The sequence below is a fragment of the Pan troglodytes genome, chromosome 20 (assembly GCF_028858775.2).
Source record: "Pan troglodytes isolate AG18354 chromosome 20, NHGRI_mPanTro3-v2.0_pri, whole genome shotgun sequence".
Lineage (NCBI taxonomy): Eukaryota > Metazoa > Chordata > Mammalia > Primates > Hominidae > Pan > Pan troglodytes.
Window position 1 is genome coordinate 41287624 of NC_072418.2, and position 17542 is coordinate 41305165.

At 50.6% G+C, this 17542-nt stretch overlaps 1 protein-coding gene across 7 annotated transcripts in view; it reads left to right on the plus strand.

Moving 5' to 3' along the window:
* SIPA1L3 (signal induced proliferation associated 1 like 3) overlaps positions 1–17542 on the plus strand; it is a 310057-nt gene that overhangs the window by 249031 nt on the left and 43484 nt on the right. For all 7 annotated transcript variants that reach the window (XM_024351291.3, XM_524247.9, XM_024351290.3 and 4 more), the window contains one exon: positions 17230–17451. In XM_024351291.3, coding sequence (XP_024207059.1) covers positions 17230–17451 — 222 coding nt within the window. The remainder of the gene's footprint in view (positions 1–17229; positions 17452–17542) is intronic.

Consider the following 17542-nt stretch of genomic DNA (forward strand, 5'->3'; position numbering starts at 1 on the left):
TCTCTGCTGATACCAAAAGTTTTTATGCTTTCTAAAGGGTCACAGACTGTATCTGATAGAGTGTATTTGGCTGGAGGCAATAGGAAACCTGACCCACTGTGGCTTAAACAAATAGAGGTGTAACAAACAGTCCCCTAACATGAAGTCCAGAGAGGGCAGAGCCAGGCTAGTGCTGTGGCTTGTGGAGAGCCTCAAGGATTGGCACTCTGCGTCTCCCTGCTCGGCATCTTTACCATGCTGGCTCATGTCTCACTTGCCTTGAGATGGAGCTGTGCTGCCTGGTGAGTGGCAGTTGGGGACAGAGAAGAGGGGAAAGTTGGCAGCCTCTGAGTACCTTTCCCTTCCTATGGAGAAAGCAAACACTTTCCCAGAACCCCTTTCAGCAGCTGGCATCATGGGGCCATCCCAGCTACAAGGAGGTCTGGAAAGTTGTAGTTTGGTCTTCCAGGCTCTACCGTATATGGCGATGGTCCCCACAGAAGTCCTCAAAGGCTTGTTCAGCCCAGCTGCTGGCCCCCACCCAGAGTTTCTGATTCAATAGGTCGGAGCGGGAGACCTGAGAACGTGCATTGGTGTTTTTTTGTTTGTTTTTTAGACGGAGTTTCGTTCTATTCACCAGGCCGGAGTGCAGTGGTGCGGTCTCAGGCTCACTGCACCCTCCACCTCCCAGGTTCAAGTGATTCTCCTGCCTCGGCCTCCCGAGTAGCTGAGATTACAGGTGCCCACCACCATGCCCAACTAATTTTTGTATTTTTAGTAGAGACAGAGTTTCACCATGTTGGCCAGGCTGGTCTCAAACTCCTGACCTAAAGGGATCCTCCCACCTCAGCCTCCCAAATTGCTGGGATCACAGGTGTTAGCCACCATGCCCGGCTGAGAATATGCATTAAGTTCTCAGTAAATGCTGATGCTGCTGGTCCCAGGACCACACTTTGAGAGCCACTGGTAGAGAGGCAGACGGGAGTAACAGAGAAAGAGTAGGCATTGGCTGGAAACGGTGGCTCATACCTGTAATCCCAGCACTTTGGGAGGCCAAGGCGGGTGGATCATGAGGTCAGGAGATCCAGACTATCCTGGCCAACATGGTGAAACCCCGTCTCTACTTAAATACAAAAAAAAATTAGCCAGGCATGGTAGTGGGCGCCTGTAGTCCCAGCTACTCGGGAGGCTGAGGCAGGGGAATCGCTTGAACCCAGGAGGCAGAGGTTGCAGTGAGCCGAGATCGTGCCACTGCACTCCACCCTGGCGACAGAGCAAGACTCTGTCTCAAAAAAAAAAAAAAAGAAAAGAAAAGCAGGCATTGGCGAGCCAGCAGCCTGGAGTCCCGACCACACACACTGACGTTCGGATGGAGGCAATGAGCCACCTTCCAGAAAAGGGCACAGAGATGGAAAGAGTATTCTACACAGACACAGAGCTCAGCCTCATCCTTGGACCCCCTTAGGGTTCTGTGACCCCAGCAGGGCTTGCTGTGCTGTAGTGTCCAGTGCCAGCCCCTGAGTCCACAGCCCCACATCCCTTCCTGACCATGCCTGGGGTGGGCTAGCCTGAGTCCCCGATAGCCATCAGGGCTCCGAACCTGGTTGGCGCAGGGATCTTCCTCTCCTGTGGCGCCCTAAAGCCTTTTCCAGTCCTCAAACCCCAGCCTCTCTCCACACAGGACACCCACACTCAGGCAGCCAACTCAGACTTCTGACCACAGTCCACAGTAGAATTGTGTCCATCTATACAGAAATATCTATGTTAAAAAAAAAAAAAAAAAAAAGGTGGCTTTGAGCAGTGGCTCACGCCTGTAATCCCAGCACTTTGGGAGGCCAAGGCAAGCGGATCACAAGGTCAAGAGATCGAGACCGTCCTGGCCAACATGGTGAAACCCCATCTCTACTGAAAATACAAAAATTAGCTGGGCGTGGTGGTGGGCACCTGTAGTCCCAGATACTCGGGAGGCTGAGGCAGGAGAATCGCTTGAATCTGGGAGGCAGAGGTTGCAGTGAGCCAAGATCATGCCACTGCACTCCAGCCTGGCAACAGAGCGAGATTCCATCTCAAAAAAAAAAAAAAAAAAAAAAAAAGGTGAAGCAGTGGTTTCCAAAATAATTCTTAACCTGTGTGTGATATACTTTGATCCAGTCTACTCTATTTAAAAACTTTTAATGCTGATCAATCCCCACTCAGATGATTTCATGGCTTACAGTGTTCTCTGACAGATTTGAAAACCACTGTGTTTGAGTGATTGTAGTGTCAGCACTTCCCCGGGCACACTGTGATCCAAGGGTCTCCTTGAGTCAAAGAGCCAGGAGAAGGGCTGAAGGAGGAAAGAGGAGACAGACAGAGAGAGACACTGTCTGAGTGTTTTAGACCTCTCAGTTCATCTCCCTAGACAAGTGGCTGTTTGTTTTTTAGAAACAGGGTCCTGCTCTATTGCCCAGGCTGGGGTGCAGTAGTACGACCATAGCTCACGATAGCCTCGAACTCCTCAGCTCAAGTGTTCCTCCCACCTCAGCCCCCCAAGTAGCTGAGACTACAGGTGTGTGCCCCCATGCCCAGCTAATTTTTTAAGTTTGTTAGTAGAGAAGGGGTCTCACTGTGTTGCCCAGGTTGGTCTCGAACTCCTGGGCTCAAGCGATGCTCCCATCTTGGCCTCTCAAAATGCTGGGATTACAGGCATGAGCTACCACACCTGGTGACGAGTACCTCTTAATCTTTTGAACACGTGGACTCTTTTGAATGGCTCTTTCATTCATTTATTCATTTACTCCATTCATAAGTATTTCTTAGGGATTTGCTCGGTCCCAGACACTGTGCTGGGAGCTGAGAGAAATCAGGAGCACATTTGGATGAGGCCCCCAGGCCTCCCCACCGCCCACTGTCAAATGAGGGAAGCAGATGAGAATCAGATAATCACTGAGACAAATGAATACGTGTGCCCTCCCAGGCCGGGCACGGTGGCTCACGCCTATAAACCCAGCACTTTGGGAGGCCGAGGTGGGCGGATCACCTGAGGTCAGGAGTTCGAGACCAGCCCGGCCCACATGGTGAAACTCCGTCTCTACTAAAAATACAAAAATTAGCCAGGCATGGTGGTGGGCGCCTGTAATCCCAGCTACTCGGGAGGCTGAGGCAGGAGAATCCCTTGAACCTGGGAGGTGGAGGGTACAGTGAGCCAAGACTGCACCACTACACTCCAGCCTGGGGAATAGAATGAGACTCCATCTTAAAAAACAAAAACAAAAACAAAACAAAACAAAAATACATTGCACTCCAGCCTGGGTGACAGAGTGAAACTCTGTCTCAAAAAAATAAAAAATAAAAATAAAACACTGTGGAAAAAAAAAAAAAAACCTGTGCCACGAAGAGGGACATGAAGCCAAGAGAGTCTATACCAGGGGCCTCAGGTCTCGATTGCAGTAGCCCCCATTCCAGGCATGGGACCACCACCTTAGCGAACCCAAACAACTGGGAGGATTTGAGACATAAAGACAGCCAGGCCTGGAGTAGACTGTGGCTGAGATGGGAGGGTGGGTATGAAATAACCCTGTGTCTAAGTAAAGGATCTGCTGAACCCAGAAATGAAGGCAATGAAATGGGACAGGAGCCCGCTGCAGAAGAGGGCCCTGCGGTTGGGAGCTTTAATTTGCATACAGACAATTGATGCTAATTGCAAATCATTCTTATCTGCTCATTAAAGCTGCTTCCTGAAGTTTTCTCCTAGGCAACCAGGCTTGAGTGTGGCACAGCATTTCCCAAAATGGGGTGCTTGAGGTGATTTGGGTGGTGCGGGGAGGAAAATGTTTTATTTTAAATGGATATGTGCTTGCTTTCATGAGTATTAGGAAAAAGAGTTTGCAACTCACCCCCTGATTTTACAGACACCACCTTGGACAAGTTAAGGAGAAAATAAAATGAGTTGATTTAAAAAAACATATCCAGGCCCGGCGCAGTGGCTCACGCCTATAATCCCAATACTCTGGGAGGCCAAGGCAGGTGGATCACTTGAGGCCAGGAGTTCGAGACCAGCCTGACCAACACGGTGAAACCCCATCTCTACTGAAAATACAAAAATTAGCCAGGCGTGGTGGTGCACGCCTGTGGTCCCAGCTATTCTGGAGGCTGAGGTGGGAGAATCGCTTGAGTCTGGGAGGCAGAGGTTGCAGTGAGCCAAGATCACGCCACTGTACTTCAGCCTTGGCAACAGAGTGAGACTCAGTCTCAAAAAAAAAAAAAAAAAAAAAAAATCCATGTGGATAAGAGTGTGGCCTTTAGTGTCAACCCACCTGCATTCAATCCCTCCCTCAGCGACTTCTTGGCTGTGTACCCCCAGCCAAGTAACTGAACCTCTCTGGGCCTCAGTTTCCTCATCTGTGAAACTAGGGATAAACCACATACCTACATCATAGGGATGTGGTAAAGATTGAGTGTACCCTTAGAACAGTGCTTTGACTTGAAGACTGCCTGTCAGAATCATGGGGTATGAGGGTGTATTTGAAAAACACACAGAAATGAGGCCTTGCCTCAGATTCACGAAATCAGAATATCTCCCCTGGTCCAAGACCTGTTACAGGCAGTGCTGGGGACACAGCGGTGACTGGGGGAGCCCCAGTCCTGCCTGACTGACGCATTCCCAGACAGAGACAGCCCAGAGGGGTCAGGTCAAGATGGGCGAGGCCCAGGCAGAGGGATCAGGGTCAGGGTGGGGGGCCCAGGCTAAGGGGTCAGGGCTGGGATACAAGGCAGCTGTGAAGAGGGGTCAGGGTAAGATGAGGGGGCCCAGGGTGGGATGGAGGGGGGCCAGGCAGAGGGGTTGGGGCCATGATGGAGGGGTACAGGGATGTGAGAGCCCAAAGGGGGCCCCCCTAACCCAGTTGTGAGAGGGGCCAGCCCAGTTGTGGGAGGGGCTTTCCTGGAGAAAGTCTGAGCTAGCCAGGAGGGAAAAGCAGTCCAGACAGAGAATGAGACGGACTCCCACCGTCCATCTCACCCCACCTCACTCCATTGGCCTCCCACAGTCTTCCCATTTCGGTAGGCACAAGTTCCCTGGATGGTCACAGAGCCACCTGCTTGGGGCCAGACCTTGGTTCAAGTGGCCACACGTGCCTCTGCCTCCCATGGCGGCCACACTGCACTGTGCACCGGGCAGCCCAGCAGCCCCCCGCATGTGCTGTCGTCAGAACGTGCCCCTGGGCTGGAGTGACAGCCTGCTCCCCAGCCTCTGCTCCTGGAAGGCAGGCACCTTTGAACAGGCCCAGCATGAGCACTCATTGACTGCCCTATGTCTACCTCCACAGCACTCTGTGGCATAGAACTTGGTATTTATTCACACAGCGAGCGCCTGCTGTGCACCGGGGCCTCTGCAGGGAGCTGGAACAGGCAGACCAGATCCCCACCGTCCTGGCACGGACGGAGGCCCATGGGAAACAGCTAGTGAATAATGCCAAAAGTCATGAATGAATTGTGCCAGGGGACAGCCTGCAGAGACGGGTGGGGTCTGAGGGTGGATGGGATGCAGAGCTGGAGGAGGTGTCTAATCTAGCCTAGAGCCTGCGATAATGTTCCTGAACGAGGGTCACATCTGCCAAGGATGAGGGGGACAGGGAGGAGGGAGCGGGTGAAGGAGGAGAGGGGTTCAGTGGGGCTGGAGAGACATTCATCTGGGATGCAGTTATACAGGTATTTGCTCTGTTTTTGAAATTGTGTGTATATATGCAACATATATATAGACACACACACATTCTGGGCCTCAATATATGTTGTGAACTTCAGTATGTATATATACAACTATGTATATATACACACATATGTTTTTTTTTAAGTCTGTTGAATTTCTCATTCAGATGAATGTATATATGATTATTTACCATTAACAAAAAAACAGAAGGGAAAGATGAGGCATGGAGAAAGTATGTCTATGAATTAGAGTTGCGTGTGCAAAGTCCCTGTGGTGGGGAGGAGGGTGGTATTGTCAGGCCACTGAACACAGGCCCTTGGGCTCAAGTATAGAAATTGTGGCTGGGCACAGTGGCTCATGCCTGTAATCCCAGCACTTTGGGAGGCCAAGGCAGGAGCATCACTTGAGGCCAGGAGTTTGAGACCAGCCTGGGCAACATAGACCCATCTCTATCCCCCTACCAAAACTTTTTTTTTTTTTTTTGAGATGGAGTTTCGCTCTTGTTGCCCAGGCTGCAGTGCAATGGCACAGTCTCAGCTCACTGCAACCTCTGCCTCCCAGGTTCAAGCGATTCTCCTGCCTCAGCCTCCCGAGTAGCTGGGATTACAGGCACCTGCCACCACGCCCGGCTAATTTTTGTATTTATGGTAGAGACAGGGTTTCACCATGTTGGCCAGGCTGGTCTCGAACTCCTGACCTCAGGTGACCCACCCACCTTGGCCTCCCAAAGTGCTGAGATTACAGGCATGAGCCACCATGCCTGGCCAAAAATTTTTTTTAATTAGCTGGGTATGGCAGTAGGCTCCTGCAGTCCCCGCTACTCAAGAGGCTTGAGGTGAGAGGATCACTTGAGCCTGGAAGTTCGAGACAGCAGTGTGCTGTGATTGCACCACTGCACTCCATCCTGGGTAACTGATTGACACCCTGTTGATCAATCGATCACTCCATCCTGGGTGACAGAGCAAGGTCCTGGAGGTAGGTAGGTAGGTAGGCAGGTAGGGCAGCCAATGGGAGGTTGGGGAAGTCAGCAGTGGCCAGATCATTCAGGGCCCTACCAGCTCCATTATGGAGTTTGGATCTCATCTTAAGAGCAGCCAGGGTAATGCGGGTGGATTTGTGTTCCAAAATATGGTGCTGGCAGCGAGACAGGAGGCAAAGTCTCTGAGGGGGCTGAGGCTTGGATCTGCATGGGAGGACGTGGGCCTGAGCTGGAGGACAGAGCAACTGTGGATGTGGCAGCAGGCGGCATTGCCAGGAAGTAAGCCGGGAGGGAGATGCAGGCCCAGGGCAGAGCCAGCAAGCCATGTGAGAGTCCAGGGTGACTGCCACGTGTCTGGAGGCTGCCGTGGCCTGGGAGCACCTGAGGTGCTTGTGAGAAGAGGAGGCAGAGTGGGGCAGCCAGCGGGGACTGATTCTTCCAGTCACTGACCTTTGCAGCCCCTACTCTGTGCCAGGTGTCGCAGCATCCCTCCCTTATGGAGCTGTCATTCTCCTGGAGACAGGACAAGACAGACAGACAGCCGAACCACCGTGGAGTGTGCCAGGAGGTGATAAGTGCTGGGGAGGAAAGGCAAAAACAGCGGGTCTCTGGGAAGGCTTCTCAGGAGGTGATGCGTTGTAGGAAGCCAGGGTGAGATCCAGGCAGTGGAAACAGTAGATGACTAGACCCTGAGGGTGAACTTAGTGGAGCACTGGTCAGGTGGCCAGAGGGGCTGAAGCAGGTGGGATGGGGGAGAGTGGCAGGAGGTCAGCATAGTGAGGTGGCAGGAGCCTGGTTCTAGCAGGCATATTGCCCAAAGTCAGATGCTGGGATTTGGTTCCAAGGGACATGGGAGCCATGGGAGGCATTTGAGCACATCATCTGACTTAATGTTTTTAAAAAGATTACTGTGGGCTGGACGTAGTGGCTCACACCTGTAATCCCAGCACTTTGGGAGGCTAAGGCAGGTGGATCACTTGAGCCCAGGAGTTCAAGACCAGCCTGAGCAACATGGCAAAGCCCCATGTCTACAAAAAATTAGCTGGGTGTGGTGGCACACGCATGTTGTCCCAGCTACTTGGGAGGCTGAGGTTGGAGGATTGCTTGACCCCGGGAAGTGGAGGCTGCAATGAGCCGAGATCACATCACTGCACTCAGCCTGGGTGACAAAGTAAGACCTTATCTCAAAAAATGATAATAATAAAATGTAAAAATGAAAAAATAGAAAAGATCACTGTGGGCTACTCTGGAGAGGACGGACTATCTTGGGCAGGGGGAGGATGGTGGGCAGCATTCAAAGGCTGCCAGGAGAGGGATGGGTCCTGACACGCCCAAGCGGGGAGCCCCCTACCCTCCCTTCCCCGGGCTGCGGCCCTCGCCGTGGAAGCCGTTGCAGCCTGTAGCAGCTTGTGCCCATCGATGACCTCACAGATGCTCCCTCCAGACATTCGTCATGGGAGCCCAGCTGCCAGGCATGCTGCCAGGCGCCAGTGCCTGCCGTGGGCACCGCAGTGAGCTGAGTGATCCTGGGCGGGCAGCCACCTGGCCCTCGCCCTCTCCTGAGGCAGCACGCACTCCAGAGCTTTCTGGGCTTCCAGAGCAATTTGTCAGAGCTGTTAGGAGCAGTCAGAGGCTCTCAGCTCCACATGGAGCTGACGCAGCCGGGCGTTCCCAGGCAGGCAGGAAGCACGTGGCCTTGCTTCCCCAGGCTGTGCCAGGAGTCCCTGGGATGCCCCTCTGGGGACACAGCCCTGAAAGGTAATCTGAGGGCCTGAAGATCCACCGGGGCCCACCCTGCCTGTGAGTGTTGGGAGGCTGGGGTCACCTGAGACAGAGACCTCCTCGGAGAGTCACAGCTTGGGAAGAGGAAGCGAGGCCGTCTCCTGGAACTCAAGGGAGTGCGGGAGCCAGGCAGAGATCTGTGGGGCGGGGAGCAGTGCAAAGGTCCCAAGGTAGCAGTGTTTCTGATGTGTTTGAGGAACAGCTTCCGCATGGCTGGAGCAGAGTGAAGGAGAGGGAGTGTGGAGGAGCTGGGGGCAGAGAAGAGGGGGGCAGATGGGGGGCCCTGTGGGGAGGGCTCTGGGTCTTACCCAGAGTGAGGTGGAACCCCGAGAGAGTCCTGATCTGATTCACATGTTCCCAGGATCTCTCTGGCTGTGTGCTGAGGCTGGGGAAGGATGCAGGAGGAAGAGGGAGCCAGGAGGAGGCCGCTCTGACGATACAGGTGGCAGTGGTTGGTGGAGGTAGCGAGCAGTGGCTTGATTGGTATCTCTGTTGAATCTCTTGCCTAGACCCTCTCTGTGTCTGCTTCCTGAAGACCCGTCGCTTCTGCCCCACAGGCCACAGGGGCAATGTGGCTGCTCACGGCTCCTACACTGGAGCACAATTCCAGCCGCATGCAGGGATGAATTGGTTCTCCAGCCCATGACACACGTCAGGGAGAGAAAGCAAGATTGGTCCAGGGTGAAGGCCAAGTGGCTGGGGGACCTCAGGGTGTGTGAGTGAGCAGTGTGACTTCAGGGCTCTTCCTCTGACTGCCTATGTCTACATCACAGCTCCACCTCTTACCCCAACTGTGTGACCTCTCTCAGGCCCCTTAGGTGCTCTGAGGCTCAATGTCCTCATCTGTAAAATGGGGGTAATAGGATCTGTCAGCCAGGCACGGTGGCTCGCCTGTCATCCCAGCACTTTGGGAGGCCGAGGCCGATCACCTGAGGTCAGGAGTTTGAGACCAGCCTGGCCAACATGATGAAACCCCGCCTCTACTAAAAATACAAAAATTAGCCAGGTGTGGTGGTGGGTGCCAGTAGTCCCAGATACTCGAGAGGCTGAGGCGAGAGAATCACTTGATTGCAGTGAGCCGAGATGGCACCACTGGACTCCAGCCTGGGTGACAGAACTAGACTCTTTCTCAAAAAAAAAAAAAGGATCCTCCATCTAAGGTTGTGAGGGCGAACTGAGACCATGAGTTTAAAGCGCTTATCACAGGACTGGAGACATAGCTGGGCTCAAGTGTATCAGCTGCTGCTGTGTTTTATTCTCATGTATTATGTATTGATATTTATCGTTAACAGTTGTTGTCACTGGGAGTACAGAATGGTGGTTAAAATATCGTCTCTCAAACCAGACTACCTATGTCTACATCCTGGCTCTTATCCCCCACTAGCTACATCATTTCGGGCAAGTTATTTCATCTCCCTGGGCCTCAGTTTCCCCCACCTGGAACATGGAGGTGGTGGTAGTTCCTGTCTCGGGGTTGCTACGGCGGCTAAGTGAGGTGACGCCTATAACATGCTTAGAACAAGGCCAGGCAGCTTCCACAGGCTCGGAGTGGTCAGCACTGTCACTGCCACCTACGGTGCCACTGCTCCTCCTGGAGGCAGGGACCACAGCTCACTCCCTGAGAGCCTGTCACCCACCCAGGACCACCCATTGGTCCCCTTCAGAGTCCCCAGGCTGAACAGACCAAAAGCATTGCACACACTTATGCAGCTGGTATGATTTCTCTACCCAGCCTCTGGTTTTTCAGCTTTTTTTGGAAGCATAAATCCTTTGACTCCAACAAAATGTTAAATGCTCCCCTAAGATGTCAAGCAGGTAAATGCATAGCTCTCTGGTTGAAGGTGAGGATGGAAGCACAGAGCACGTTGCCTGCCCCTCCCCCGCTACCACCAGTGCTGTCTGAGCCCAGAGCCCAGGGACCCACCACCTCCCTGGCACCTGCAGCTCCGAGGTTCCTCCTCAGGACTCAGTGCTGAGCACTTAGCACATAGGATCTCGTGAGGCAGGTGCTGTCATTGCCTCATTTCTCAGAGGAGGAAACTGAGGCTCACTGAGGGGAATAGACCCCACGCAAGTTGGCCACTGTGTTGATGGGAGCCAGGATTGGAACTGGGTCAGGTGGACAGCAAAGCCCACACTATGCTGCCCCAGTTTTCAAGTTGATGTTGAGACTTCAGGAGGACGCATGGGCACACTGGCGCTCCAGAAAGAAAGAACGTTCAGGCTGGGCGCTGTGGCTCACGCCTGTAATCCCAGCACTTTGGGAGGCCGAGGCGGGCGGATCATGAGGTCAGAAGTTCAAGACCAGCCTGACCAACATGATGAAACCCCGTCTCTACTAAAAAATACAAAAATTAGCCAGGCATAATGGTGGGTACCTGTAATCCCATCTACTTAGGAGGTTGAGGCAGGAGAATCACTTGAGCCTCCTGAGTAGCTGGGATTACAGGTGCACACCGTCACACTTGGCTAATTTTTTTTTTTTTCAAGTACAGATGGGGTTTCGCCATGTTGGCCAGGCTGGTCTCAAACTCCTGACCTCAGGTGATCCATTCGCCTCAGCCTCCCAAAGTATTGGGATTACAGGCGTGAGCCACTGCACCCGGCTGGCCACTTACTTTTTACCCTGTGCCATTTATGTAGTTTAATTAGACTTTTTTTAGGGTTGTTTTTTTTTTTGTTTTTTTTATTTGCTTGTTTTTTGTTTTTTTTTGAGTGATGGGGACTCTGTCACCCAAGCTGGAATCCAATGGCGCAGTCATGCCTCACTGCAGCCTCAAACTCCTGGGTTCAAGCGATTCTCCCACCTCAGCGTCCCAAGTAGCTGGGACTACAGGCATATGCCACTATGCCCAGCTTAATTTGACTTTTATTCCGTACATGTTCCCCATCATTACTACTTTCAGAGAGAATCCATTAGTGTACACTCCTCCAGAGATTTTTCTCTAAACCTTTACCAACCCAGTTCTTTCAAACATACCACTTAGGCCAGGCATGGAGGCTCACACCTGTAATCCCAGCACTTTGGGAGGTCGAGGCAGGCGGATCACCTGAGGTCAGCAGTTCAAGACCAGCCTGACCAATATGGAGAAACCCCATCTCTACTAAAAATACAAAATTAGCTGGGTGTGGTGGCACATGCCTGTAATCCCAGCTACTCGAGAGGCTGAGGCAGGAGAATCGCTTGAACCTGGGAGGCGGAGGTTGCAGTGAGCCAAGATCACGCCATTGCACTCCAGCCTGGGTGACAAGAGTGAAACTCCGTCTCAAAAAAACAAACAAACAACAAAAAAACAAAACAAACAAACAAAAAACATGCCACTTAACCCTTACCTTGCAAGAAATACAGTGACTTTTTAAAAATTCTAGTTTAGCTGGGCCGGGCGCGGTGGCTCACGCCTGTAATCCTAGCACTTTGGGAGGCCAAGGCGGGCAGATCATGAGGTCAGGAGATCGAGACCATCCTGGCTAACACGGTGAAACCCCGTCTCTACCAAAAATAGAAAAAACTAGCCAGGTGTGGTGGCGGGCGCCTGTAGTCCCAGCTACTCAGGAGGCTGAGGCAGGAGAATGGCGTGAACCCGGGAAGCGGAGGTTGCAGTGAGCTGAGACTGTGCCACTGCACTCCAGCCTGGGTGACAGAGCAAGACTCCATCTCAAAAAAAAAAAAAAAATTCTAGTTTATTTTGCCAGGCGCGGTGACTCATGCCTGTAATCCCAGCTCTCAGAGAGGCAGAGGCAGGAGGATAGCTTGAGCACAGGAGTTCGAGACCTGCCTGGGCAATTTAGTGAGACCCCATTCCCCACAAAAAGGGGGAAAAAAGGACCAAAAAAAGTATAAAATTCTACTTTATTTCTTTTTTTCTCTATACATATGTGTGTATATCTATCTATATATTTTTTTCCCTTAAATACACAGAATCATGTTTTATACCATGCATCGTTTCCATTTACTATAGTTCAGACCATCTGTCCTCATACATAAACAGAGATTGACCTTTGCACTGGCTGCATAGTTTTTGATCATAAGGATACGCTTGCAGCAGGGCGCAGTGGCTCATGCCTATGATCCCAGCACCTTGGGAGGTCGAGGCAGGTGGATCACTTGAGGCCAGAAGTTCAAGACCAGCCTAGCCAACATGGTGAAACCCCGTCTCCACTAAAAACACAAAAATTATCCAGGCATGGTGGTGAATGCCTATAATCCCAGCTACTCAGGAGGCTGAGGCACAAGAATCGCTTGAACCCCGGAGGCACAGAGGTTGCAGCGAGCCGAGATCACACCACTGCACTCCAGCCTGGCCATTTCCAACTTTTCCTGATTATAAACAGTACTACAGAGACCGTCCTCATACCTGCCTGTGTGTGCTTGTGCAGGCTTTTGGGGTGTGTGTGTGTGTGTGTGTGTGTGTGTGTTTTGTAGCTAAGACTATGGGCATGTGCTATTATTCCTGGCTATTTTTATTTTTTTGTGGAGGCGGGGTCTCTAGGGCTGGGCATGGTGCCTCACAACTGTAATCCTAGCACTTTGGGAGGCTGGGGTGGGAGGATCATTTGAGCCCCGGAGTTCAAGACCAGCCTGGGCAACATAGCAAGACCCTGTCCCTAGATAGGGTCTCTACAGCAACTCCTGGGCTCCAGCAGTTCTCCCACCTAAGCCTCCCAGAGTGCTGGGATTACAGCATGAGCCACCATGCCCGGCCTTGTGCAGGCTTTTCTATTGCATGGATTTCTGGGAGGCCAAATGTCTTGTTTTTGTTTTTGAGATGGAGTCTCACTCTGTCACCCAGGCTGGAGTGCAATGGTGTGATCTCGGCTCACTGCAACCTCCGCCTCCCAGATTCATGCCATTCTCCTGCTTCAGCCTCCCGAGTAGCTGGGACTACAGGTGACCACCACCATGCCCAGCTAATTTTTTTGTATTTTTTAGTAGAGACAGGGTTTCACTGTGTTAGCCAGGATGGTCTCGATCTCCTGACCTCATGATCTGCCCGTCTTGGCCTCCCAAAGTGCCGGGATTACAGGCATGAGCCACCACACCCAGCCAGGCCAAATGTTAAGCTGAGGCCAGTCATCCTTCAGTTCTCAGTTCTGATGCTCTTGTCTCCTGGGGAAAGCATTCCTGACCATTCTTGGTGTTACATGCTTCAGTAGTTCCCTGGACATCTCCTCACCAATGCCTACTCTTTGCTCCATTGATAGATGTTGCTAAATTGTGGAAAGCATTACATAGTTGCTGTTTCAATCCAGTCGGACAATCCCTGCCTTTTGATGGGAGTGTTCAGACCATTCACGTTAAATGTAATTATTACTGCTAATGGTTGGATTTGCATTAGCCATTTTGCTATTGTTTCTGTATGTCTACTGTCTTTCTTGCTCCTCTGTTCTTCCTTACTGCCTTATACTGTAGTAAATAAATACAATTTCAGGCCGGATGTGGTGGCTTACACCTGTAAAATCCCAGCACTTTGGGAGGCCCAGGCGGGCAGATCACCTGAAGTCAGGAGTTCGAGACCAGCCTGGCCAGCATGGCAAAACCCTGTCTCTACTAAAAATACAAAAATTAGCTGGGCGTGGTGGCATGCACGCGTAATCCCAGCTACTCAGGAGGCTGAGGCAGGAGAATCGCTTGAGCCAGGGAGGCGGAGGTTGCAGTGGGCCAAGGTTGCACCACTGCCCTCCAGCCTAAGTGACAGAGTAAGACTCTGTCTCAAAAGTTAAAAATAAAAAATATATATAATTTAGTATAACATTTGGATTCTACTCTTGTGTAACTATCTTTTTAGTTATTATAATGTGCGTCTATCAGTGCAATTCAGGTTAATACTAAATTCCAATAAAATATAAAACTTTTCTCCAATATTGTCCTATTTCCTTCTCCCTTTTTTGTGCTGTTTACCATAAACATCCATATATGTTTTAACCCAGCAGTATAGTATTGTCATTATTGCCTTATACAGTCTTATGTCTTTAAGGAAGTTAAGAGAAGAAATAAGAAAGCATATACTTTTATAGAATCTTATTTTAAACCACAGTTTGCCATCTTGGGCTATTCATTTCTGTCTACTGACTCAGGTCATTGTCTAGAGTCATTTCTTTCAGCCTGAGGACTTTTTTTTTCTTTTTTTTTAGATGGAGTCTCACTCTGTCACCCAGGCTAGAGTGCAGTGGCGCAATCTCAGCTCACTGCAACCTCTGCCTCCTGGGTTTAAGCAGTTCTCCTGCCTCAGCCTCCTGAGTAGCTGAGATTACAGGTGCCCGCCACCACTCGGTTAATTTTTGTATTTTTAGTAGAGATGGGGTTTCACCATATTGGCCAGGCTGGTCTCGCTCTCCTGACAGGCGATCCACCTGCCTTGGCTTGCCAAAGTGCTGGGATTAACCCGAGGAGTTTTAAAATTATTTTGTATCAGGCAGGTGTGCTAGCAACAAATTCTCTCCATCTCTGTTTATATAGGAACATCTTTCTGTTGCCTTCATTTTTCAAGGATGGTTTTGCTGGGTATAGAATTCCTGGTTAACAGTTGTTTTCTTTCAGCACTTTAAAAGTTACTTTTTATTTCATTCTTTTAAATGAGAAGTCAGCAATTAATTGTATTTTTTTTTCTTTTTTATAGAAGTGGGGTCTCACTGTGTTTCCCAGGCTGGTTTCCAACTCCTGGGCTTGAGTGATTTTCCTGTCTTGGCCTCCCAAAGTGCTGGGATTATAGGCCTGCTAATTGTATTGATGCTCCTCTATATGTGATGCATCATCTTTTTCTTGATGCTTTCAAGATGTTTATCTTAGCATTTTTCTTTTTTTCTTTTCTTTTTTTTTTTTTTTTTTTTTGAGACAGTTTCACTCTTTTTGCCCAGGTTGGAGTGCAACGGCATAATGGCGTGATCTCGGCTCACCGCGACCTCCGCCTCCTGGGTTCAAGCGATTCTCCTGCTTCAGCCTCCCAAGTAACTGGGATTATATGGATGTGCCACCACACCTGGCTAATTTTTTTGTATTTTAGTAGAGTTGGGGTTTCTCCATGTTGGTCAGGCTGGTCTCGAACTTCTGAGCTCAGGTTATCTGCCCGCCTCGGCCTCCCAAAGTGCTGGAATTACAGGCGTGAGCCACCGCGCCCGGCCAGCATTTAACTTTCAACTCTTTTTCTAGGTGTGAATCTCTTTGTATTTTTCCTACTTGGTGTTTGTTGAGCTTCTTGGATGTGTAAGGTTTTCATCAAATTTAAGAAGTTTCCAACCATTATTTCTTCAAATATTTTTTCTGCCCCTTCTCTCCTCTCCTTCCAAAGTTCCTGATGCACATATGTTGGTACCCTTGATACCGTCCCAAAGGTTCTGCTCTGGAAGAACTTCTTCACTCACTGAGCTGGGAAGAGGTGGGGGGAGGACAAAATGCGACAAATTTCCTCTGTTCTTCCCTAAAGTTCAGTTTCTCAAGCATACATGCTTCTCAAATTGTTGTATGTGTTTGGTCAATTTTCGGAGTACTGAAATGGTCGTTTGTGGTCAATGTTGTCATCTCTGGGGAGATGTGCCAGTCTTCTCATTTGACTGTAGTCAAAATACCATCCTGTGATACTGCTAAATTGACCCTCAAAAGGGATTATTAACTTATATATATAATCCTAGCTGGGTGTGCTGGCACACGCCGTGTTCCCAGGTACTTAGGAAGCTGAGGTGGGAGGATCGCCTGAGCCCAGGAGTTCGAGGCCAGCCTGGGCAACATAGCGAGACCTTGTCTCTTTAAATAAACAAAAAACCAATAATCCTCCCATCCATCCCCCACAAAATGCCCCCTTTTATGTACACATGCGTATGTTTTTGCATAGAAAAAGGTTGACCGGGTGCGGTGGCTCACACCTGTAATCCCAACACTTTGGGAGGCTGAGGTAGGCGGATCATCTGAGGTTAGGAGTTTGAGACCAGCCTGGCCAACATGGTGAAATGCTGTCTCTACTAAAAATACAAAAAATTTAGCTGGGCGTGGTGGCACACATCTGTAATCCCAGCTACTGGGGAGGTTGAAGCAGGAGAATCGCTTGAACCCGAGAGACTGAGGATGGAGTGAGCTGAGATTGCACCACTGCACTCCAGCCTGGGCAACAGAGTGAGACTCTGTCTCAAAAAAAAAAAAAAGAAAAAGGTTAAGGGCCAGGCCCAGTGGCTCATCCTGTAATCCCAACACTTTGGGAGGCCAAGGCAGGCAGATTGCTTGAGCCCAGGAGCTCAAGACCAGCCTGGGAACATAGTGAAACCCCATCTCTACAAAAATTAGCTAAGCATAGTGGTGCATGCCTGTAGTCCCAGCTACTCAGAGGCTGAGGTGGGATGATCACTTGAGGCTGGGAGGTCGAGCCTGCAGTGAGCTGAGATCGCGCCACTGCATTCCAGCCTGGGTGACTGAGACCCTGTCTCAAAAAAAAAAAAAAAAAAAAGAGAAAGGTTAGGAAGGAAATAGAGCAAACTGTAAGCCATAGTTCCCTCTCGAGATGGGCAGGAGGTAGGATCCCCACCTTTAGCTGCGTAGGTTGTACCAAGGAGACGGGAGTGAATTTTTCAGATTCCTATAGAGGAACCAAATGTGCTAGAAGGCCATCCTTGGGTGGGATTAGGCGCTGTGCAGGCAGTCTTCCCTTTTCTACAGATAGGCGTCTATATTGTTGGAATTTTCCACAGCGGTAATATATTTGTGTCTGTCTTGTGCAAATGAACTTTTTTGATTCCCAAGAGTAAACTTCAATAGTTATGTCTTGCCAAATGTGGAATGGATTTGGTTTTTTTTATCTCTTTCATTTTTGTTTTGCAGTGACATGGGCTCGAGGGTTGGCTACCCCGCTCAGGTTTACAAAACTGCCAGTGCAGAGACTCCTCGGCCCTCCCAGCTGGCCCAGCCCAGCCCCTTTCAGCTCTCCGCCTCCGTCCCCAAGTCCTTCTTCTCCAAGCAGCCTGTACGCAATAAGCACCCAACAGGGTGGAAGAGAACGGAGGAGCCCCCGCCACGGCCACTCCCCTTCAGTGACCCAAAGAAGTAAGTGCCTGGACGTCCAGCGAGGCGCCCGCCAGATCCACACCAGGGTGTCTCCGGGGCGGAAAGAGGGTGATGCCACATGCTGTCATTG